This window comes from Zonotrichia leucophrys, chromosome 18 (genome assembly GCF_028769735.1).
Source record: "Zonotrichia leucophrys gambelii isolate GWCS_2022_RI chromosome 18, RI_Zleu_2.0, whole genome shotgun sequence".
Classification (NCBI taxonomy): domain Eukaryota; kingdom Metazoa; phylum Chordata; class Aves; order Passeriformes; family Passerellidae; genus Zonotrichia; species Zonotrichia leucophrys.
This window is the reverse complement of record NC_088187.1, coordinates 6231520-6256574: the sequence shown is the minus strand read 5'-3', so window position 1 is coordinate 6256574 and position 25055 is coordinate 6231520. Positions and strand designations below refer to the sequence as shown.

The following is a 25055-nucleotide window of genomic DNA, read 5'->3' as shown; positions in this document are numbered from 1 at the left end:
CCACAGTTCAGCTGAGCTTTCTGCACAAAAGTACATCCTTTGATGTGCTGTCTGAACTTTTCAGTTGCTGAAACATTTGTCCAGTGCAAAACCAGGGAACAATCCTGCTGGCACCAGTTTCTCTGCACCACTCAGGATTCCAAGCCCTCAGCACCCCTGTGCTGTCTTCTTTTCAGGTTGGAGAGCTTTAGCCTCTTCAATAATTCCTCAGACAGAAGCAGCCTTTTGATTTTCCTTGCAATCGTTATCTGCACCGAGTGATGCAATCTTTATTATCCGGTTCCTTTTATTGTTGCTGCCTCTGCACCATTTCCCGTTCTCCTCCAGCCTTTGAGGTGCAGCAGAGGGGCTGGCGGTGATGCTGCCCATTCAAGATTTATTTAGAAGGTATTCACAGAGAAAGATGGGGATTTTTCTGTTTTGTTCTCCCTTCTTTTCCTAATAAACCCTAATATCCGGTTTCAGAGGGGCTTTGGGTTTGGTGAGGGCTTTTTGCTTCTGGGAGCACAGAGCTCACAGCACTCTTAACTCCATCCTTTCATTGCTGAGTGATAACAATCAGCTCAGCATCACTTACAGGCCATGTGAAGTAAAACCTCATTTCTCCAAGGTACTTTACATTACATTTATCTACGTGGTGTTTCATCTCTCCATCACTTGGGATCATTTTTACAATTCTTTACAGACATTGACATCATCACTGCGGAGCAGTGCGAGCTCCCACACACCAGCTCATTTATGATTCATACAACCACAGAATCACAGACTGCTTTGGGTGGGGAGAGACCTTAAAGGTCACCCAGTGCCACCTCCTGCCATGGCAGGGACACCTTCCACTGTCCCAGGCTGCTCCAAGCCCTGTCCACCCTGGCCTTTGGATCCTATCAGGGATCCAGAGGCAGCCCCACAGTCCCTCTAAGACAAAGAAATATTTATTGGTCTGGTTTTCCTGGTCCTTGGTGCTTCCTTACTCCTAATTAATTTTTTTAGGTTACTTTTTTCCTCCTTAAGTCCTGGAAGTCTTTTCTTCTCTTTTCCTTGGATCACACACTACTGCCACTTTTAATACATTCAAGACACCTCAGGTGTCTCCCACTTCAGATCCTAGAAATCATTGCAATTCTTTTTATTTAGCAAGAGGCAAATTAAAAGCTACTCCTTGGATTACCTTTGATAATGACAGAAAGTGAAAAACCATCCCTCACCCACCTTCTGCACATCAGCCATGATTTCAGAAGCTTCTACACCTTTTCCAAAATGAACACCCCTAATCCATTCCCTCTCTTCTCATGTGGAAGTGGTTTTGTACTTTGTTGTAGCTTTTCTAGGCTGCCCACAGCCTTCCTAGACAGGGTGGGCACGTGTGGGATGCAGGCACTGACAGACCCAATACAATGACGCTTAACTTCTGTTTCCTGAAGTTTTTTCCTACCAATTAGTAATATTCAATTTGTCTTTTTTCCTCCTGTCAAGTGCCATGCTGCTGTTCCTGAGAACTCTCTGCAACAACTCCAAGAGCCCTTCTGTGAGTGATAATAGTGCAATTAGGCCCTATCCATGTAACTGCATGATTACAGTTTGTTTTCCCTGCACACGTTATTTAGCATTTGTCATCACTAAATTTCCTCCTCTGCATTAGCACACACCCCCTCACAAACAGCACTCATCAGCCAGCCTCCCTTTCTGCTACACAGATCCTGTCCTTTGGATGCTGGAGCATCCTCCTGAGGCCACCTGAAGTTCATGAGATGCCAGCCTGGCACTGTGAGAACTGGGCTTGCCTCAGTTCCCCAGGTTCATTTGTCAATCCAAAGCATCACTCCCTGCATTCACTTCCATTCTTTATACAACTTCAGTGTTTGTTTCAAAGTCGGGGAACTCATTTCTACCCAGAGCCACACCAGTGACACCTCCTGAATGTCAAATGAGCTGCACACCAGTGAGGGCTGTCAGGCCCTGCTCCCAGATCAAAGCCAGGGTGGCACAGGAGATGGTGTGCAGTGCACAGCAGGGAGTTGGGATGCAAGCAGCTCCTTGCCTGCACTGCAAAAATGATGAATTGTTGACAGTAAAAAATCACAGAATTGTTGAGACTGGGAGCTGTTCCCACGTCATGGGGTGGGGAAGAGATGTAACAAGCATGGCCTAGGATGTGGTGTCCCAGAGTCACAGAACCATGGGATGGATGGGGTTGCAAGGGACGTAAAATCCATCCAGTGCCACTCCTGCCATGGCAGGGACACCTCCCACTGTCCCAAGGACACCTCCCACTGTCCCAGGTGCTCCCAGCCCCAGTGTCCAGCCTGGCCTTGGGCACTGCCAGGGATCCAGGGACAGCCACAGCTGCTCTGGACACCCTGTGCCAGGGCCTGCCCACCCTCACAGGGAAGGATTTCTTCTGTATATCTAAACTAAATTTCCTCATTCTCCCTTGTCCTGTCACTACACTTCCTGATGCAAAACCCATCTCCAGTTCCTCATAGGCCCCTCTCTAAAACCTTTGTACTCTGGCTCGGAGGAGGCTGAAGCTTTTAGAGATATTCTCTCTCTAATTCTTGTCATTTCAGACCCTGCAAAGCTACGGGCACATTCACACCTTTGTTTTATGATGCCATTTTTAACTCCCACTGTTCTGGTCCATCAGCACCTGCTCACACATTTAAGCCCCAAGAAGGAGCTGAGATGGCAGCAGAGCCAGGCCCTGTAATGAGCAGAGCTGCCCCAAACCATCTGGAATACAACAACACTTTCTGCAGCTGCCTCTCCTGGTTTCTTTGAGAAAGAGAAGACATTCTGCCACAACCTCATGGAAACAACCTCTGTAAAAGTATTTTCACTGCTGAAACTTGCTGCAGTGTGGGATATTTTTAGGGTCCCCAGGACAAAGGAGGAATTGAGAATCTGACTCCATGTGCTTAGAAGGCTAATTAATTATTTTATGCACTTATATTATAATAAAGAATGCTATACTAAAACTATACTAAAGAATAGAGAAAGGATCTAACAGAAGGCATAACAAGACAACAATGAAAAAATTGTGACTGCTTCCAGAGTCCTGACACAGCTGGGCCATGATTGGTCATTAAGTAAAAACAATTCACATGTTGGATAAACAATCTCCAACCACATCCAAAGCAGCAAAACACAGGAGAAGCAATCAGATAATTCTCTGAAGTTTCTCAGCTTCCCAGAAGAAAAAATCCTGGTGAAGGGATTTTTCAGAAAAAATGACAGTGACAGCAGAGCAGGAAACATTCCCAAAACCATGAGAGGATGGAAGGCACTAAGCCCAGCCCTGTCCCTCCCCCTGGGGCCACCAGAGCTGCCCTTGCTGCACTCACCAGGCGGTTGGCGAGGGTGATGGTGCAGGCTGTGGCTTCAGCTTCCTGCTGGCACCTGAGTTTGTCTGATGTGGCCTTCTCAAACCGGGCTGTGAGCTTGGCCAGGTTCTCGTTGAGGCGCTGTGGGTGAAAAACAGGAGAAATCAGGAACAGCACAACTCAAGGGAGACCTGGAGCTGCTGGAGGAGTCCAGAAGGCCATGGAGATGCTCCAAGAGCTGGACTCCTCTGCTCTGGAGACTGAGAGAGCTGGGGATGTCCAGCCTGGAGAAGAGAAGGCTCTAGGGAGAGCTCAGAGCTCCTTGCAGGGCCTAAAAGGGCTCCAGGACAGCAGGAGAGGGACTGGGGACAAGGGATGGGGGGACAGGATATAGGGAATGGCTCCCATTGCCAGAGGGCAGGGATGGATGGGATATTGGGAAGGAATTGTTCCCTGGGAGGGTGGACAGGCTCTGGCTGCCCCTGGATCCCTGGAATTGCCCAAGGCCAGGCTGGACATTGGGGCTGGGAGCACCTGTGACAGTGGGAGGTGTCCTTGGGACAGTGGGAGGTGTCCCTGCCATGGCAGGAGTGGCACTGGATGGGCTTTGAGATCCCTTCAAGCCCAAGCCAGTCAGGGATCCTGTGATCCCAAGGCAAACCCTTGTGCACAGCTGGCCAAGCTCCAGCCCAGCTCATCCACCCAGGGCTGGCACCAGGAGCCAGCACAGAGCAGGACTGGGCTGTGCTACAGCTTGGAACTCACCCTCGGCACAGGCAGAGGCAAAGGACACTCAAAATGAATTTATTGGGGCTTCTGGCTGAGCCCTGATGAGGAATGCTATGGCTGAGCAATGAGCAGGCAGCTGAGGAACCCAAATTTGATATATCAGCCCCTTGTCTCTGAGCAGTCCTTGAGGCTCTGCTGATTCCCCAGGTCCTGTTCAAATCCCCAAGGGCTCCTGGAGCTCTGAACCCTCTCCAAACCATGCCCTCACACTGTTTCCAGCAAGGAATATAGTAAGTGAGCTAAATGGCTCTGCTCTGAGAGCTGCCCCAGCGAGGTGGGACCATGTCCTGTGCAGGTCAGGGCTGGGAAGGCAGCAGGAGCCAAAGCACCTGCAGAGAAAACTGGAGAGCCCTGTTCTTGTTCACACTCGGATCTAAACCAAACCAACAGCTCCCACAAGCACTTGGAGCATTTCACTTCTGATAAGAAAAGTAATAATTGATTTTATCTGCACCCAATGCAGACTGCTTAAGGCTAAACTGCTTGTAAATCACTTTAACATTGAGCTACACACTAGAAACAAACCCAAAAATGAAAAAGGATTATATTAGAGATCTCTGCAGCTCTCCTGGATACTGGCAAACACAAAGCAGCCTCTCCTTGACCTTCCTTGGAACAATAACACCAAAAGTTTCTGTCCCTGTGTGCATGTGGATCTATCAGCCTACAAAGGCTCAGGTATATCACATTCCACTATAAAAGCACGAGCTGATAATTGATTTTCTCTAGAATATATGCATATACCTGGTCTGCAGGGCCCCACCAGGGGCACACAAATACAGCTGTGTGCAGATGTGGACACACCTTTCACTCCTACCTCCAGCAGCTCCAGGTGCAGAGCACTCAATTCCCAGGTAAGGAAAAAACAACAGAAAGTCCTTAATGTTTTGGACAATCAGAAATTCCTCATTTATTAATAAAAATGAGCATGAGACAGCTTGGGGCCCAGCTGTGAGCAGGTATGAATCAGCAGCCAGCAGTGAAGCTATCCAAGAGATCCCAGATAAGCAAGGATGTACCTCCACATCCATCCCACACCACCCTGCATCACTCCCCATCTGCAGAGAGGAGAGAGCCCCTAAAGCAGGCAGTTTTGTAAGAGCCTGCCAGAGGAGCAGCAGTAATCTCCCCAAAGATTGCAATTTTCTTTAACAAAATCCCACTCCTTTGAGGGAAAAAAAATAAAAAGCCCAGGCATAAAAAAAGCTTTGGAGAAGAGCAACATAAAGGGATGAAGAAAGTTCCCCAGCACTGTATGGCACATCTGAGGTGGGAGAATTAGACACCAAAGCCCTCTAAATCCATCCCTGCTTCAGGTGCCTCCTTTCATCTGCAGCAGGAAGGGGAGGCCAGAGAGTTCTGCACCATTTTCTTGTATTTTTAGTTTAAAAGTGTAGTAAGCATTTTAAGAATGATAAGCCCTTGAAAGCATCAAGGGAGTGATGTGTTTTTTAACAGGATGAGGTGTGGTGGAGGGGGTGAGGGCAGCAGAGGGACCTCACTCACTGGGACCCTGATCCTGCTGTGGATCCAGCCCAACAGCCCAGCCCTGGAGGGGATCCCACTCCCAAAGAGAGACCCCAAAACCAGAGCTGCTGCTTCCCACAGCCTGTTCTTAGCAGGTATCATGCTGGGAGGGAGCAGGGGGGAAAGCAGGATAAAGCAGGATGTGTTTTTACATAGAGATAATTTTCTGAAGGAAAGCGATAAAGGTCTCACTCTGCACTCTGTGGAAATGCACTTTTAATCATGCTGTAATTTCTTCTATTCAGGGATTTTTTTTTTTAATTTTTTTTTTTAAGTAGCAAAAATCCAAATAACATCCAAGATGTGCTGCCAGGGAGCTGTGCCGTGACAAATGAGGCTCCTGCAAGAGCACTTGTCATCCTGCAAAAGCAGGCACTGAGTGTGCAGCCAGACCAGCTCTGTGCTCCCAGCACTGAATCAGCCTCCAGGTCCCATCCCCTGCCCTCTGCAGCACACTGGGAACACCCTGGTTTGAGATAATGACTTTTCTGAGGGCCCAGGAGAAGAGGTAAATTACATTAAAAAATTAAGTGGGAGTAACAAGGATTCTTATTTAGCCTTCCTCTTTGGGTGCAAGCAAGGCTGGAGAAGAACAGAGGAAATTCAGACAGCAGCAATATTCAGCCAAAGGAATCACAGAATTCCTTTGGCTGGAAGGGATCTTAAAAGCCTTTCCACCCCAGCCATGGCATGAACACCTCCCACTGTTCCTGACTGCTCCCAGCCCCAGTGTCCAACTTGGCCTTGGGCACTGCCAGGAATCCAGGGGCAGCCACAGCTGCTCTGGGCACCTGTGCCAGGGCCTGTCCAGCCTCCCAAGGAACAATTTCTTCCCTTTAACTAACCTAAATTTCATCTCTTTCAGTTTGAAGCCATTCCCTCTGTCCTGTCCCTCCATCCCTTGTCCTCTCCTGGAGCCCATTTAGGCCCTGGCACGGGGTCTGAGCAGTCCCTGGAGCCTTCTCCTCTCCAGGTGAGCACCCCCAGCTCTCCCAGCCTGGCTCCAGCCCTTGGAGCATCTCCATGGCCTCCTCTGGGCTCTCTCCAGCAGCTCCAGCTCCTCCCTGTGCTGGGGCAGCTCTGCAGGTGGGGTCTGACCTGAGCACAGGGGCAGAGGGGCAGAATCCCCCTCCCCTCCCTGCTGCCCATGCTGGGGGCTCAGCCCAGCACAGAGCTGGATTTTGGGGCTGCCAGTGCAACAGGAGGGACAGAAAACCCTACAACCTCCAACCCCTTGGATTCCCACCCTGCTTTAGAACACAAGCACCGAGCAGCACCTTAGCCCAAGCTGAGGATTCCCCCAGGCAGGGACAAGCAGGACGGGTCCCCCCAAGGTCACTCACAGAAATTTTGGCCTTGACAGTGGCCAGCTTGTCCTGGGCTGCTGCCAGTTCAGCATTGGCCCTGTCCAGGGCCTGTCTCTTGGGCTGCACCTCACAGAAGACGCGGTGGAAGCGCTCGATGTTCAGCACCCACGAGCACAGCCCAGCCGCCGCTGCCGACTTGGTGGCCACGAACTCGGGGTTGAAGCTGGGGTCCTGCAGATAGGGCTGCAGGGCTTTCAAGCAGTTCTCATGGATGTTCTCCTTGTTGAACTTGATCAAGGAGTCCAGGAAGCTGTCTACCCTTGCCATGGCCACTCTGGCTGCTTTCCAGCTCCTGTCCTTGGGGATCTTCCCTCCCGGGGCTGTCAGCACCATTACGGCTGCTGTGACGTTGCTGACAGCAGAAGGAGGTGACCCAAAGGACCTCAGCTCCGTCAGATTGGTCTGAAAAGGGGAAAACAAGGTTGTTAGGTAAAAATGAATTGGCTTTCTTTTCACTCTGCCACTAATAGAGTCAGGCTCCCAGGCTATCAATCTGATAAATTGGGCTCCTCTGGGCCCCAGCAGTGCTGCCTTTAGATCTCTGCTCTGAATGTTTGCAGCACACCTGCTCCATTCCCTGCTCCTGACATCCCACCTGGGACCAGCACGGCACACTGCTCCTCCCCAGGCTCCTGGGGGAGCAGGAGGTTTTATGCCTTCTCAGAAGATTGGGATAAATAAGAATGAAACTAATAGAAATAATGCTCAGGCCCTTCATGCTCCCTCCTACCCAGGCTGAGATGCCAGGGCCAAATCCATCCTCTGATTCCCACATCCTGCAGCCCTCAGGGTTCAGAGAATGCATCTGCTGAAACAGCCCATGTATCCTCACAGAGCAAGCAGCCAAACTGGACTGGAGAAACCAAAAGGGCATTTTTGTCTCTAACTCCTGATTTCCCAAGTTTTCAAGCTCACTATCACACTATGCATGAACTGTAGACCAAAACAAACTGCAGGTCCATCTCTCAGGCACATCACTGAACCACAAAATGAACAAGGAAAAGGCCTTTGAGATCATCAAGTCCAACATATGACCCAACACCACCTTGTCAACTAAACCATGGCACTGAGTGCCACATCAAAAGGGAACCCTTGGAGCACCCTTGAAGGACAAACCTTCCAAGGCACAAGAACTCCTCCCAAAACCAATCTCCTGCAATCAGAGCAATGCTAATCTCCTGATCACACCTTTTCCCAGTGACATCTTCCTTTGCACCAGCTTTGTCTGCTCCTCTCCATGGCAATGAGTGAATGGGAACATGGTGCAGCCTCGTGGGTTCTCCGAGTTCCACCAGGAACCCCAGAAACACAGAATTAACCAGGCTGGAAAAGACCTTTGACATCAGCAAGTCCAACCTGTGACCAAACACCATCTTGTCAACTAAATCATGGCACTGAGAGCCACATCCAATCCTTTTTTACACACTTTAGCACCAGCAGGGAGGAAGCTGGAGAAAGGACAATAAAATGCACAGAACTTGGGACATCAGAGGACACAGCCCCTCTCCCCCAGTGAGGAGGAAAACCACTGAGGGAGCCCTCACCCTACCTTGTTGAGGGTGTTGAGAGCAGCCTGGGCAGCTGCCAGGGCAGGCTCAGCCTTGGCCAGGTCCTCCTCACAGTCCTTCTGCTTCTGCTCCACCTCCTGGGCAATGAGGGCCACCTTCCGCTCCTCCTCATCAGCCACTGCTTTCTTTCTGCTCACCTTCTCCGTCTCCACCCCCACCACCTGGATCAGCTTGTCAGCATCCTCGTTCTTCTGCTTCAGCTCCACCTCCTGGGCTGCCAGCTTGGCCTTCAGCTCATCCACCTGCAGGGCAGAGATTTGTGTGAGCTGGGCTGCCCTGCCTGCTCCCCAGTGCCCAGCACAGCCTCACACCCAGTGAGGGACCCCTGGCTGTCAGCAGAGTCCTGCTGATGCCTTCACTCTGCTGACTCCTCGTGTTTTACTCCACCAGCATGGCCATGGTGGCAGCTCCTCACCCCTGCTCACACACAGGAGCCCTCAGCAGCATTTGCCCAGGAGGAAGCTTACACAGGCTCTCACCTACAGACAGAAAACCTACTGCTAAAATCCGCATTTTTTGCATGAGGGGAAGCTTACACAGACTCTCACCTACAGACAGAAAACCTCCTGTAAAATCCCCATTTCAGTGAACTCACCCAGACTCTGGGCAGAGCACAGAGGCTTTCGCTGCCTGATCTCAGGCTCGCAAATGTTCCCTTAGAGCTCCTGGGGTACATCTTTACCCACATACAAATACTCACAGAAAGGAAAGCAGCCACTGGTTTTGGTGATACCATTGTGATACCAGAAGGGAGAGCACAGCCTGCAGTCCATCAACTGAAGCTGCTGACATTTGGCATTGGCTTCATGTGGAGAGCAGTTTTTCAGGGCTCTCCACACGCCCTCCATCCATCACCATGCCCTGCTCCTGGCTCTGTGGGACTGCTCTCAGCAGGACAAAGGCACAGCTGTAAATCCAGGCTCACAGAATCCCCCCGTGGTGTGACAAACCCAGCAGCAGCTCCTTGTGCAGCTCCAGCTCTCTGGGGGCTGCCGGAAATTGAAGTGGGCTCTGCTGATGGCTGATATGGCTGTGACCTTCTGCCCAGAAATCAGCCTTTGTGTGCTGGATACACACACAAACAGCAGCTCCAGGGGTTTACAGGGCCAGGACAAAACAAGCAGGGGATTAAAATCCACAGGCACTCAACAGCAGCACAAAAAGAAGGTGTAAGCTCAGCCCCGGGCAACACACAATGCCCTGCCAAGCACAATGGAAGGGGAAATGACTTTGTCAGGATTTTAGAAAAGCAAGAATGCTGGAGAAGGAGTGTTTGCAAAGGCCTGAAGGGACACGACAATTGGGAATTACTTCAGATTGAAGAAGGGCAGGGTTAGGTTGGCTATCAGGAAGAAATCCTTCCCTGGGAGGGTGGGAGGCCATGGATCCCTGGCAGTGCCCAAGGCCAGGCTGGATGGGGCTTGGAACAACCTGGGGCAGTGCAAGCTGTCCCTGTGACAGCGGAAGGTTTCCCTGCCATGGCAAGGGGTGGAAAAGGATGATCTTTAAGATCCCTTCCAACCCAAAGAATTCTGTGATTCTGTGATTCCATGAGAAACCTGTGAGCAGCTTCCTGAGTGCAGAACAATCTGATAAGCAATTAGTAATGTGAGGTGGAAAGGCAAAGAGCAAAGCAAATGAGAAATTCAAGGGTAATGTGCTGTGACTTCATCAGGGAAAGGAAGAAAGAAGCCCTTGCCTACCACCAGAACAGCCTGAGAAAAATTATTGAAGAGAAGAAAACCTGGAGGGCAGGCTCCCAGAAGACTCATTTTATCTGATTGTCCCTGCCTTGTTTCAAGAACACAAAATACATCAAAAGGTCAGCGATTAATTGATAGCGGCAGGCAGGCTGGAATGTGGAATGCAGTGATGCAATATTAACCACAGCCATCCTCAGAATTACTCAGCAATGGGTGCTGACCTCTTGGTGGCACACAGCACTCTGAAAAACAAATGACTCATCCCACACATCTTCCCAATCCATTATCTCCTAACGGGAAGGAGGCTTTGGGACGGAGGCTTCAGCTTCCTGAGTGCTGAGGATGCACTGGCCAGGAGGCTTTGGGAAGGAGGCTTCAGCTTCCTGAGTGCTGAGGATGCACTGGCCGCAGGGAGAGGTGCTTGTAAAACATTCCTAGAGGAGCAAAGTTTGTCAGCAGCATCCAGGTGGCCAAATCTCCACAGGAAGGAAAAATAAAAGGGGGTAGAGGAAGAGAGGACCACGGTGAAAAGAGGCAGAGAGGTTATTTTGAAATGGGAACAGCAAAGTAAAAAATACCTGCAGCTTCTGATACAACAGCCCCTAGTGCTGAGGCCACTCTGAGCCTACAGAATTACACAAACCTCATCCTTAACTGAGCCCTGGAGGGTGCCAGGGATGAGCACCAGGCCCCAGAGCTACAGCACAGCCAGGTGATATCCAGGGATCAAATTCCTCCATCTTTACTTTGAAAATTCCCTCAGCACATCACTCCCAACACAACCTGCAGGTGACACACTGAGTGAGAGAGGACTCTCCACTTCCTCAGCCCCAAGTGTTTCCATGGGTGAATGTAAAGTTCAGCCATTTAAACCCATGTTCAAGATTGAACATGCTGGTATGATTTCCAATACTGATAAATATCCACACTCTGCTTTCAAATCAACAGCAGTTTTGACTATTGCGCACATCTGGTAATTTAGGTGTTTAATTTTAGGCCCCCAGTGCTAATTTTAGACTTGAATTTGACATGTTTGTCCTCACTGCTCTGCATCTTAATTACCTGCTCAAGGAGGCACCTCTCAACCCAGCCTCACTGCAACCAGACACCAACACTCTGCTCTTTCATCCTCCTTGGGATTTGATTTTCCCATTTTAACCATTGCCTGCAAGTCCCCCACCCCTGCTTTGTGGCTCAGCAGAGAACCCTGCCCACACAGCACCCACTGAAGAGAAGCCTGAAAGATTCGCATGTGTCACAACAGACCCAGGGACTTGTTCTCAAAAATTCATTTCATATTAGCTGCTCTCCCCAAAAAAATAAACCTAATCCACCTTACCCACCACTGGGGAGTCCTGAAAAAACAGCAGCACCCCACAGGTCCATCAAAGCTATTGCCTGCATGGGTGAGGTGAGGTTGTTGGAAAATATAGCAAGTTCAAAATTTAAAATTTATAATTTCAGCAGGTTTGTTTGCCTTTGTTCTCGGGGAAGGGAATTTCTGTTTCTTTCCAGAGCATTATTCCACCAGGTAAGGCCTGATGAATTTAACATCTTAACAGATTGGGAATAGGAGAGAAGGTACAGAAAAACTAACAACAGCTCCAAACATCAGCCCTGTCGTGGTCTGAGACACCTGGTCTGAGAAAAGAGAAATAAGAATAAGAACCCAATTAGCATCAGAGGTAATGAGAACATAATTAGCATCAGAGGGGAAGAGATCTGGAACCAACAGGAAACCAAAGACTAAGAACTCCATGATATCAATGAACACTGAACCAGTGAATCTCTATGTGTTTTGACTGCATAAGATTTGTGAAAAAACTGGCAAAATTCATGTGCCATGGAATGATTTTCTCTGCAAACCCAGGTTATGTGTGGATGAAATGATTTCTGTTGCACATCCTGGCCAGAACATAATAATGCCTCAATTCTCTAACACTAAAAGCGTTGTTGGAGGGGTTTTGTTTTCCCTGTAGTTTTGGTGACAGGGTGAGGTGTGTGCTGGGCAGTGAGGACACGGCCCCATGGCTCTGGTGGGTGCCACCATTGCTCTCTGCTACCCCTTCCCTCCAAAGGAGATGCTAAAACCTGCACAGGGTACGTGGCAGTGCCCACCCTTGCCATGCCCTGCTCTGTGAGTAGAGCCTGTTTGAAGGCAGATGGAGATATCAGTGCTGAGAGCACCAGCCCAGCCCATCCATCACCTCCAGGCACGCTGTGTCCCCCAAGTGTGACAGATGAGATTGATGCCCCCAGCACGCCCCAGAGCAGATGTGTGGAAGGGGATGGACCTGCCAGTCCTTCCTTCTCATCAACCCCCCTGCATTCCTCCAGAGCAGCTCCAGGAGAGCCTCATTTGACACTGGAGAAGCTTTGTGAGCAAACATTTGTGAGAGTTAATAGAATATGAAATGGAGAGCAAAATGGGAGTGTAGCAACAGATGTAGGTGTCACTGCAGAGAAGGTTGGGATACACCCAGAACAACTTCTAGGCACTACCAGAGGAGAGTGACAGAGGGAGTCTTCAGCTGGGGGATTTTGGGATGACTGATGTACATTTCAGACATGTGTTAGCTCTCTTTAAAGATGGATTGCATAATAAAAGGAAAAATGAACATCAGCCTCATTTTAACAGCATGCACTGCTTAGTTTGAAAGAGTCTTGCTGGGGTTATTGTAGATTTCCTGGATGCAACTCCAAAAATCACTGACTGTCCTGTATTTTCTAAGCTGTTTTGTCACCACAGCTAAAATTTAACCATTAAAAGAGGATGGCAGAGTCAGCTGGATCCCAATCTTGTTTTACTTACCGAAATCTTGCAGTTACCTCCCAAACAGCAGAGTCTGGGCACACACCTCTCCAGTCTCCTTTCTAGTGCAGAGCATCACTTCTGTTCCTCCAGAAACCCAGCTCAAGCCAGACTAGAGCCAGGATCCAGCCCAGATTTCTTCCCTCTAAAGCTGCCCCTCGAACCAGACAAGAAAAACAAGGAAAATCAACCCCAAGGAGTCCTTACCTGTGCAGAGGTGCTCTTGAGCTTCTCCAGGCCGTTCTCCAGGCGCTCCATTTTTGCCTTTAACTCCCTGTCCTTGCTCAGCAGCAGGCTCTGGTAGAGTTTGATTTGCTCCAGGAAGGACTTGGGGGTGGTGTAGTTGTAACGGCGCTCATTGCTCAGGTACAGCTGGGACACCTCATTGACACTGATGTGGACGTGGGCCATGAATTTGCTTATTGAATCCTTGACTGAATCCTAAAGGGAAGATGGGAAGATGAGGAGAAACTGTTTTAAATAGAAAACTATATATAAACACAGGTCTGTGCTGAATAGAAAGGAATTTGGTAACTTTTGATTCTGCTGCAGCACAATCCAGGGTGTAACACCTCAGCTGATCCCTTTTCACTCTTATCTCTAAAATAACTTTGTTGCTCATCTACTTTATACCCCTTTTTCATATCTTTTTATCTCACATTATCTTATTCCAAGCAATTTCTCTACAAAATAACAGCTCTTTTAAGTATAATTTTGGGCTTTTCTCCTGTTCAAATGGGAAAAGTGCACACTCCTAAAAAGAAACATTGTAGGCTTTATTCTTCCTAAACCTCACCTGGAAAAGCTAAATAAACAGAAATGAATCTCTATTCTAGTAGCAGATTGTCATTGCTGAGAACTTGACCTATTTTTGCCCTTGAGATTTCCAGAGGCTCAGACACAAGTGGGGAGAGCAGCAGGTTATTTTCTGTGCAGGTTTGGGGCTGCCCTTGTGCTGGCAGAGCTGTCCTTTCCCTGGCAGTGCCATCAGCTCCCACTGACACCTCAGCAGCTCCCAGTAAGATATCCTCATCAGCTCCAAGAGACACAGGAGCATGGTGCCCGTGGCTCTACCCATGGTCGTCTCCAAAAAAATGTGGAATGTGCCTCAGTGATGGTTTGGTTGAGTTTAAAGCACTTCAGTGCCACCAGTGATGCCCCTCTGGACAGCCACCTGGATATGTTGAAGCCAACCCAACCCTCCCTGTAATAGAATGAGTGACATGGGGCCTCCTCTGGTGTCATTGTCATATTTTCTGAAAAATCCCTTCGCCAGGATTTCTTCTCCTGGAAAGCTGAGAAGCCTCAGAGAAAAATGAAAGCAATAATTATCTGATTTGCTTCTCCTGTGTTTTGCTGCTTTGGAATGTGGTTTGGAGATTGGTCATTAACTAAAAACAATTCACATGTTGGATAAGCAATCACGGTCAGGCTGTGTCGGGTCTCTGGAGAGAGTCACAGGTTTTTCATTAGTATCTTATTAAGCCTTCTGTTAAATATCCTTTCTCTATTCTTTAGTATAGCTTTAGTATAATATAGTATAATGTAGTATAATGTAGTACAATGTAGTATAATGTAGTATAATGTAGCATAATGTAGTATAATATAGTATAATATAACATAGTGTAGTATAACATAATATAGTGTAGTATAACATAATATAACGTATTATAACACAACATAGTATAATATACTATAACATAACATAGCATAATATCATATCATATCATAATAAATTAGTCATCTAAGAACATGGAGTCAGATTCACGTTTCCTTCCTGCCACAACAGACCCTGAAAATGCCCCACCCTGGCTGTGCCCAGCACTGTTCCCGGTGTCCCCCAGTGTCCCAGCACAGGATCTGTGTGGTGCTCACCTGCAGGGTGTCCATGTCCCGCAGGAAACGGAGGCTGACGGACTCCAGGGCCTGGCGGGGCCATGGTTGGAAGCAGTCCATGGTGGTGCAGCTGGCCAGCGCCGGGAAGCGGCGGCTGCGGAGGCGCAGCTTGGGGCCCACGGGGGACAGGCACAGAGCCACCTGAGGAGCAGGACAGGGCACTGAGGGGCAGGGCAGGGAGAGCAGCACCTGCCCTGCCGCTGAAACGGAGGGAAAGTTTAATAGATTTCCATCTATTTCAGATTTAGGTAAAATGCACCGTTTAAATTATTAAGTCTGTAGCTTGCTTAAATACATGAGATGTGTTGTTTAGTCTGGGCTCAAAACTACCTGTTCTCACAAAAAACTTATACTCACAAAAGAATGTAAAAAGAGATAAGAGAGACTTCTTAAACTTTGAAACATAAACTACAAGAAACAAACAAAACTACTTCAGAGTTCTTTCTGTACTTTCTAATAAAAAAAATAGCCACAAGTGTAACACAAAACTAGTAAAAACTAGTATATTAGTTTTAAAAATATATTTTAAAACTACTAAGTTTGTAGAATCCATAAATATATGTGTAATGTAAACAATAAACAGCCTCTGCTTGATGATATTGGTCAGTTGCTCAGGAGTCCTGGATTCCCAAAATAGGAGGCAAAGCAATTCCTTCTCTAGCTGGGAACCGAGGACAAATGATCCAAATCTCAGGCCCAAGAGCAAAAACAACCTGGACTGAAGAAAGAAAACAAGAAGGATGGGACTTCATAACCTAAAGCTGTAATTGGACAATTAAATCCAATATGCAAATGGACCACAGATGGAAACTAAACTTTGTTTACAAATCTATGTCCTGAAGAGCTGGTTTTTGGCCTTGCTACACAGAAAAACCACGATAGGATGAAGGCCTTGTACCTCCTGGGGCTTGGAACTCTGGAATTTTGTCTTTCTGGCTAGGGAAAAGTACTGGAACTAGCTACTAATCCAATAACAGGCTACAAATATGTGTGTGAAGAACAAAGAGAATCTATAAAAGGAAAAAGGCAAAAAATCATTCAGCACTAACCCTTCGTGCTCCATCTCACCTTCAGCTGCCGTCGGACGCGCTCGATGAAAAACCTCCAGCAATTCTCCCTGGAATCCACCAGCCCCCGGCCCCTGACTTCACTCCTCACACTGCTGATGATGTTTTCCACTTCATCATCAGGGAAGAGATCTGGGATTTCCCCTAGGAGAGGAGGGCATGTTTGGGTTTGCACATGTGGACGTTGTTGTAGTCTCAGAGCAAAGGGAAACTGCTGTTCCCTCTTCAGGGGCTCAGGGACATCCCATTTTCAGGTAAAACCCCTGCACCAGGTCCCCCTGAGCCCCAGAAGCAGCAAAGTGGCACACAAGGTCATTCTGCTGAAAAATAAACATCTGTTAGAGCAAACTTCCTTATAAAACACAAGGGAAAGGATGATAGAGTAGAGTCAAGGTACAGAAAATCAATTTTTTTTTTTTAGCTCTGTAGTCTAATTAGATTTAAAAAGAAATATTCAAATCCCTAATATGCCATACGTATTATAAAATCATTGTAGCTTTGCAAGTGCATTAATTACACGTAAAATTTTTGCAGCTGTTCAGGGCCTTTTCCAGCAGTGACCAAATAACTCCCAGACGATCCAAACATTTTATGAGTTACAAATCTTGTAAAAAACTTTTATAAGTTAATAGTTAAGCAGCTGTTTGCCAATAATGCTACCAACCATTTTTTTTTTCTTAGTGTTTCCTTAATATATCACATATTCACTTCATTTCTGGCTTTTGATTTGATTAAAATCATCATTATTGAGCCAGATACTTTCAATATGTGCACTGATCACTTAGGGAAATACACTAATCAGAAATCTGCTCATTCATCAAGAAGATTAAAAGGTATATTTTGTTCCAGATAATGACAACAAGTGAAACAAGTAATAAAGACATTTCTCACTATCTCAGGTTGCTCCAAGCCCCATCCAACCTGGCCCTGAACATTTCCAGGGATCCAGGGGCAGCCACAGCTGCTCTGGGCACCCTGTGCCAGGGCCTTCACCTCAAATTTAAGGATAGCTAATTGGACAGAAGCCAAAAAGTCCCACCTGGGCAATTTACTAGAAGAGAACAAAAAACCTAATTGCTTTTGTGAGGTATTTTACCAGGAGCACCTGGCCTGGTTTTTCTCTGTTTGTTATTTTGCCTTTTATTAAACCTTTTTATTTCCAACATTGCAACAGAAGCCATCCTGCTGATTTTTACACCTCCAAGGGTAGCTGAGCCATCTTGGGTGTGTTATAGACATCTGAGAGCTGATTAGACCTGGCTGGAGGAGGCTCCTGTAACACGAGGGCTGTACCTGATGCCAGGAAGTCGTTGACCAGCACCAGGAACTGCTCGTCTGCCACCTGTGCGTCGCTCAGAAGGAACACAGAGCCCATGTTCTTCAGCCCTGCCTTCAGGTACAGGTTTGCCAGGTCTGCCTGCAGGGGGGACACCAGGAGGGCTTGCATGCTGCAAAGCATGGGCCAGGCACAGAAATGGGATCATTCAGAACCAGCTCAGTGGCTGAGAACATCAACACAGCGGAGGGCTGAGGCTCAGGGCTGGTCTGGAATGTTCTCAGGGCACTGCCAGGGGAGCCCAGGTGTGGCTGCAGCCCTGGGCACACACACAGCAGCAAGGCATGTGCTCCTCTCCACAGGAGCATGTTGTCTCTGGGTGTTTCAATATCTCATTTACATTAGAAGAGCCCTCTAAGGACATCATATCCAACTGTTCCCCAGAGTAGCTAAGGCCATCACTAACCCACGTCCCTAAGAGCCACATCCATATGGCTTTTAAATCCCTCCAGGGGTGTGCATTTCACCACCTCCCTGGGCAGCTGTGCCAGGGCTGGACAGCACTTTCAGTGAAAAAATATTCCCTAATATCCACCCTAAGCCTGCCCTGGCCCAGCCTGAGGCCATTCCCGCTCCTCCTGTCCCTGTTCCCTGGGAGCAGAGCCCAACCCTCCTGGCTGTCCCCTCCTGGCAGGAGCTGTGCAGAGCCACAAGGTCCCCCCGAGCCTCCTTTTCTCCAGGCTGAGCCCCTTTCCCAGCTCCCTCAGCCCCTCCTGGAGCTCTATTCCTTCCCTGGACACACTCCAGCTCCTCAATGTCCTTCCTGTCCTGAGTGTCCCAGAGCTGTCCCCATAACTGGAGGTGTCCCAGCAGTGCCAGCACAGGGGATGAGCACTGCCCTGACCCTGCTGCCACCCCAGAACTGGGTCATCCCAGGTGGCCTTGACCTCTTGCCCACCTGGGCTCACAATCATCCTCCCCCATTCTCTCTCCCATCACACACCACCCCCTTCCGGGAAAGCTCTGCTCTTTTTTTCCTTCCCCTCCAATTCAAGTCCCCCACCTTGAGGTCAGGGACGCCGTAGCCTTTCCTCAGGGTGATCTGGAAGACCTCCATGGAGCAGAGAAAGGCAGCCAGGCGGGTCAGGCTCTGCTTGCCCGTGCCGCCCACGCCGACCAGGAGCGCGTTCCCCCGCGGCGCCTCCAGGACACGGCTGATGCGGCAGCTGCACCGAGCCATGCAAAACTTCTCATTAATAACACTGCTCTCCCATTTCTCTGCCCACTGCTCCTCAATACATATTTTATTCACTAGGAAATTGCCATTCTTCACCCCGCTCAGAACACAGTCTCGGAGATGTGGCAGCAATCAATGCTCATCTCTGATGAGACCTGTCCAAAAACACCCCCAAAGTTTGGTGGAAATTTAAAATGTGCCTATTTTTTTCCCACCTGCCAAGTCCTGCTGGACAGAACAATGTTTAAGTGAAGGTCTTTGCAGGGAGTGCAAGGGGAAAAGGATGTTACATTGACATGCAAAAACAGAGCAAAATTCAAGGCTCTGACCCCCCTCCCCAGAAAAGCCCCTCTCTCTTCTCAGGGCTTTGGGATTTGTGCACAGGTGATCCCTACTGAGCATTAAAGAACATCCACACCTGGCTGGAATAGCACAAACCTGCCTGGAAAACAATCTCTGTTCCTTTTATCCACCATCACTACATAAGAGTGAGATTTTCTCACTCTTGCAATGAATTTGCTGTTATTTCCCAAGTCTGCTCACCTGAGAGTCCTGTGGTGAACTCTGTCTGCCTCCCTTTTGTTGTCCTTAAGCAAACGCTGACACCCCCACATGTTCCCTGCTAGGTGAAGGGGGTCCAGAGGATCCCAGCTGTGGAACCCTCCCTGTCCAGGGTCTAAAACACAAGCCCCATTCCTTTACTCATCTCCCTTCACTATTTTTCTGGATTAATCTAATTATTTTTCATTTAAGACTGTGAGAAACACTACCCTGTTTTATTACAACTCCAGTGTTCCATAATCTATGCACTGACTCTGACAGATTTTTTTATAATTTAATGATTTCTGTGAAATTATTTCCATAAAAGCAATCCAGACTGTGAGGAGAGCTTTAGCATTCCTGCTCTGAATTACCCAGGCCAGCTCTGCCCGTGTTCCTGCCTTGATGTGCTCTGTGCTGTGACACAGCCCTGGATGAGGTGACTGACAGGTATCCCCCATGGCCCTACACATATTAAGTCATCAAATGTCTTTTTTCCTTCTTTTTCTCTCCCAATTGAAAATCTTCAGCAAATTCAAGCTGACATTCAGAAGCTACTTGAGATGGAAGGAGTTGTGTATTTCAGCCAAATGCAATTTCCAAATGCAGTGAATGAGATTCACTCAGCTCCTGTGAAATTGGCAAGTGCTGCTGGATGCTCAAATCTTCCTTTCCTCATTATTCTAAGTATGAACCGGAGGGGCAGAGCCATGTTTTGCAAATTCCAATTGCAAATCCCGATTTATGTAACGTGCAAGAGGAGCACAGGGTCAATATTCCTGACACCATTCTGCAGGCAATGCAAGCAGAAGGACTCATGGACAACAGGACAGCAGATTGATTCCATGGCCCCCATGGATGGAGAAGAGAATGCCCAGACTAATCACAGGTTGGGAGCCCTTGGAACAGACAAATTTGTATGTGTGTTTATATATATTATATACTTATTTATATTATATATAATATAAATAAAATATATCAAAATAATATATGTAATTTATATTAATATATTTGTATATATTATATATTAATATATATTTTATAGAGTTTATTTTTATATTTATATTTTTATATATATGTAAATATGTATATATATATTTGTGTGTATATATACACATATACATACATACACACACACACATATATATGTATATATTTATACATATGAAAATGCTACTCCTGTATATATACAGATATATATAACAGACTGCCAGGTCCAGTGAGAATTAAAACCACCCACCCTGGCTGCAGCAGGTCAGGGGCTTCCTCCCAGCTTAGAGTCCCAAATCTGTACCTCCTAGGACAAGGCTTCTGTACAAATTCAAGCTCTGATTGCTAGGGCAGCACAATTTCCTGAAGCCACCTAAGGCCAGCTCTGCATCCCAGCACTCAGAAGTGATTCTGTCCCTGGTGGGATTCCCTCAGGCTGTGTGTGAGAGCTGGAGGTCCCCCCAAAGCATGTAAACAGCTTCATAATAATCATCAGGAGGATTATTTTCATATAGTCCCACATGTCCAATTTCCAGCTGGAATCCACCTGCACCCCCAGGCATCTCCATGCAAGCAGGTTTTCCAAAGGATCAAAGCAGTTTAAATGCCTCCATCCTTTAAAAGCAGTAGGCTGAATGCACATAATCTTACTTTATACAGAGGAAAATCCCTCTAAGGGTCTGTGTAAATGTGGTCCTAAACCAACAGTCAGCATCTGGGGAAAGCCCAGTACAACCAGTTCTGTCCTGGCTGGCAAGGGAAGACAGAAAAGCACCTGAATGTTGTCACATCTGAGAGATGTTCATGCAGAGTGCAGGACCTGGCACTTTGCCCTGTAGAACTACAAATTATTTGCCTCAGCCCATGGATCCATATTCCTACATCTTCTAGGAAACCCCACAAAGCCATCTGCACAGACAAATGATGAGGAATAAAGGCAGAAAAGCCCTTACACGTGGCTCATGGCATCCTCAAACAGTACCAGGTCCATGGCAGCGTTGACTTCGTTGTAGCTGTCCAAGGCTTCCACGAGGATCTGGTTCAGTTCCTCCCAGCTTGGAACTGGCCGGTAGCCAGGTTCCCCAAGGCCTTTGGCAAAATGGCAGTAAATATTCATGTGTTTGGCCTGCTCTAAAGTGTCCTCAATGTCCTGGAAAAGAGCAGAAAATAGTAGAGAACAAATGCAGAAAAGCCCACTGCAGCTCTGAGCCACCTTCTAAGGGAATTATGGTGTTCCAGCCTTTTTATGTCCCCACGGTTGCACCTGCTGTTGGAAAAGAGGAAACAGGCTCAGGAGTGAATGAGTGGGACAGGAAAATCCCCAGAACTGATCTCCCTTCCAATAAACCCATTCTGTTCCATTCTCATCAGCATTAGACCTCACCAGACCTCCACACTTACGTCATAGCATTTCTTCACCATCTCCCGCTGGATTTTATCAAAAGTGTCCCAATCCACTTCCTCAACCATCCTATCCCGGTACACCCGGTTTGACTCGTGCAGGTAGAGCTTCACTAGGTCTTGGGGCTGCTTCAGACATTCAGGGGTAGAGAACAGCAGGCCCTGTGGAGAGCAAAGACAGCCAGGAAACCCACCTTGGTCCTGAGGGATGCCTCCCCAGCACCACCAGGCTGAGTTCCCCTCACAGCCACCTGCACCTGAGCAACCCCACACCAAACACCCAGGTAATGTGTCCTTTGTGAACCCAAAACTCCCAAAACTGCCTCTCAATCCAGGAGGGTTTGAGTTGGAAGGGACCTTAAGGATCATGCCATCCCATCCCTGCCATGGCAGGGACACCTTCCCCTGTCCCAGGCTGCTCCCAGCCTCAATGTCCAACCTGGCCTTGGGCACTGCCAGGGATCCAGGGGCAGCCACAGCTGCTCTGGGTAATCTCTGCCAGGGCTTCACCACCCTTTTCAGGCAAGGATTTCTTCCCAAGATCCCATCTAAACCTCCTCTTTGTCAGTAGGAAGTCATTCCCCCTTGTCCTGTCACCCCATCCCTTGCCCACAGTCCTGCTCCAGCTCTCCCAGAGCCCCTTCAGGCCACAGTCAGTTCACTTCAGAGCAATCCTCAGGCTGAACAACCCCAGTTTTCTCAGCCTTTCCTCCCAGCAGAGCTGCCCCATCCCTCTGCTCATCCTGGTGTCTCTCTGGGCTCCTTCCAGCAGCTCCAGCTCTTTCCTGGGAGGTTCCCTGGTGCTGGGACCCCTGAGCTGGACAAGTCTTTCAGGTGAGGTCTGACAAAGCAGCACAGAGGGGTAGAATCACCTCCCTCAACCTGCTGCCCACAGCTCTGGGAATGTTTCCCACCTTGTTTTGAAGGTTTACACTCATTAAACCCATTTTAATCCCCCACCCAGCCTCCCCTGGCCAGGCTGGGTTCCTGCTTTCAGCATTGGGGCCCTGCAGAGCCAGGCACCAGCCCAGACACGTGGTTCTACCATCCCAGCCCCATGCCATGGGTGCTTTGTCAAGAAGGAAAAAAAGGTTTGGAAATGTTACTGGTGGCTATTTTTTCTTTTAATCAATTAATTCTAATTAGGTGCATTCTGCCTGCAGGAAATATCAGTTGCTGTCTGCTTAGCACAGTGTGTTTACCATGAACTCTATTAAAATGCATAAAAGAATTATATTTCAAAGAGGTGTCGCCTATACTAAGCCTATTAACAGCACACAGGGTTTTCAATGGTATGAATTAAACAGACAGCTTTTATTCCTAACATCTAATTATTTATACATTAAATATTAAATGCATTGAAAGCAATGTAAAGCAGGCCCTCTCAGCTCACTGGTCCATGGTTCAGATTGTTTGGGTTTCACATCTGTCATTACAGCTGTCAAATTATTTTATTTATTCCGGAAAAAAAAATTGGTGAGAAAAGCTGACATCTCAAAGAGAGGAAGGAAAAACACATCAGATCCTAAACTGATTAAAATTTAAATTAAAAGTCACTCAATCTCTCTTAAAGGGACTGAATCTAAAGACCCCCACAACCCAAAAGCATGAGGGACACGTGGCTGTGGGTCACTGCATCTGGGATGGAGGTAAGGCCAAGATTTAAAAGAAACTAACTAACAAAGAGGATGGGGAAGCCCTGGAAAGGAGAATGAGGAGCATTCCTGTCACCCTCTGGCCCAGAGCTGGGAACTGGCAGGATGTTTTCTGTTACCCCCCCCAACCCTGGCACAATTTGAAGCCTCCCACTAAAATGCTTCTCTCTGAAATGTTCTCTCCCTGCACCTCCCAAAGCCCAGATTAACTGGAAGGCAGGATTTCCCCAGACCCACATCTCATTTCTGAGCTGCTGCTGCTCAGCTGAGCACAGTGACAGCCCTGACTCCTTCCTGCCTCAGTGGAGTTATTCACTTGTTCAAGGTCCCAGATTCCCTGTCTGTCTCTGCTCCAGCTCCTGTCTGATGGCAGGCACAAGGCTCTGAACTTCCACGTGCCCACTTGGTGAAGCAGATGTTAACGAGGACAGTGACAAATGACCAGCTGGGGATATAGAGCAGGCTACGGTGCTGACCCTCAGTGTGGCTGCTGAGGAATTTATCAAATTTTATTAATCAGTCTGAAAGCATGAAAGGCTCTTTGAGCAGTAACACCAGCTGCTCCAAAGCACGAGACTGCTGGGGAAAACAGCAAAACAAAATCTCACCAAGGATGGGAGACAACATTTCTGGAGCTAAACAACTTCACTTTGGTACAGTGGCTGGTAATTCAGTTTCAGTGGAAAAATCAAAGCTGGTTTGGATGGATTTATCAGCTCTTTAACTACCAGCCTGCATGCTCAATGTTGAGCACCTGAGAGGACATGCTGGTACAGCCACCAAGCTGCCCTGGCTCTGGCAGAGTAGCTGAACAAAAACCAGCTGTGCTCTCCTCAGGGCCAGCAGCCCCCAGAGCCTCCAGCCCCTGCCCCATGCAGGAGGAGCTTCCCAGTGTGGTGGGGTGGTGCCATGGACCCCCACACCACACCATGGGGTGGAGATGACCAAGACAAGCCCCGCTCCAGCACCCTGACAATAGCCACTGCTCAAAGGGCTGGGGTAGGAGCCCAAAGCTCTCTACAGCTTGTCCTTTTTCCAGCCAGAGGACACTTCAAACCCCTCAAAACCCAAGCCTCCTTATGGAGCTGTACATCCCTCCCCATTGGCCAGAGGAGGCTGGAAAGTAAATGGTCATGGGTGATGGCCCTGGAATCCATTCAAAACCAACCAGGGGTCAGTGAATGGCCCCAGGTCACCCCCTGAGCCCAGAGGACACCCATGCTGTGTCATTGCTAAATGAGACACTGTGTTTGGCTCACCAAGGGCCAGAGGGACCTCAGCTGTTTCTGACACAGGCATAAACTCCAAATGGCACAGGACAGGAGCTGCACTTACTTGGAAGATATTGGAGAGGTCTCTGAGGTTGAAGACGTAGTGGAACTTGACAGCTGTTGGCAGGAACATGGCAGCCACCTTCCTGTGCAGCCCCAGGGCCAGGGCAATGAGCTGCTGGGCTGATTTTTGCACAGCCTCTGAGAAGTTCCCACTGGCCAGGTGCTGCACCAAGATGGTGCTGTAGATCCTGGACAAGGAGTCCTGGTCAGGGCTGGAGAGAGCGAAGACACAGAAGTGACGCTGAGGAAGAGAAAGTGAGAGGTGGAAAGGTCAGAGAGATGGAAACCATCTCCCAGGTCAGTGCCCTTTCCATGGCTGGCCACAGCACTGAACAATCTCATCTGGGCTCCACTTCCCAGTAAAGGTTGGCCCAGGTGATCCTTTGAGGTCTGTTCCAACCTGGGATGCTCTATGATCCCATGACTTGAAGTCCACCATAACCATATCCCCCCTCCAATTCCCAGCAGAGGACAGCTGGCAGGAGACACCTTCTGCTGGCTGAACAAGGGGTTTTCAGTGGCATTTCACAAGGGAAGCTCAGTCCTCTGAAGAGCTGAGAGGTCTGAAGGCCC

General features: G+C 48.3%; 1 protein-coding gene across 4 annotated transcripts in view; it reads right to left on the bottom strand.

Moving 5' to 3' along the window:
* DNAH9 (dynein axonemal heavy chain 9) overlaps nt 1–25055 on the bottom strand; it is a 112311-nt gene that overhangs the window by 64859 nt on the left and 22397 nt on the right. For 2 of the 4 annotated variants that reach the window (XM_064728903.1, XM_064728905.1), the window contains 11 exons: nt 24484–24723; nt 21494–21655; nt 21046–21242; nt 18389–18551; nt 17343–17466; nt 16051–16193; nt 14962–15123; nt 13294–13527; nt 8553–8813; nt 6980–7405; nt 3342–3461 (listed from right to left, as the gene is read on the bottom strand). In XM_064728903.1, the coding sequence (XP_064584973.1) occupies nt 3342–3461; nt 6980–7405; nt 8553–8813; nt 13294–13527; nt 14962–15123; nt 16051–16193; nt 17343–17466; nt 18389–18551; nt 21046–21242; nt 21494–21655; nt 24484–24723 (2232 nt within the window). Of the gene's footprint in view, nt 1–3341; nt 3462–6979; nt 7406–8552; nt 8814–13293; nt 13528–14961; nt 15124–16050; nt 16194–17342; nt 17467–18388; nt 18552–21045; nt 21243–21493; nt 21656–24483; nt 24724–25055 lie in introns of those variants that run through there. The other 2 variants (XM_064728904.1, XM_064728906.1) reach the window with 2 other exon arrangements.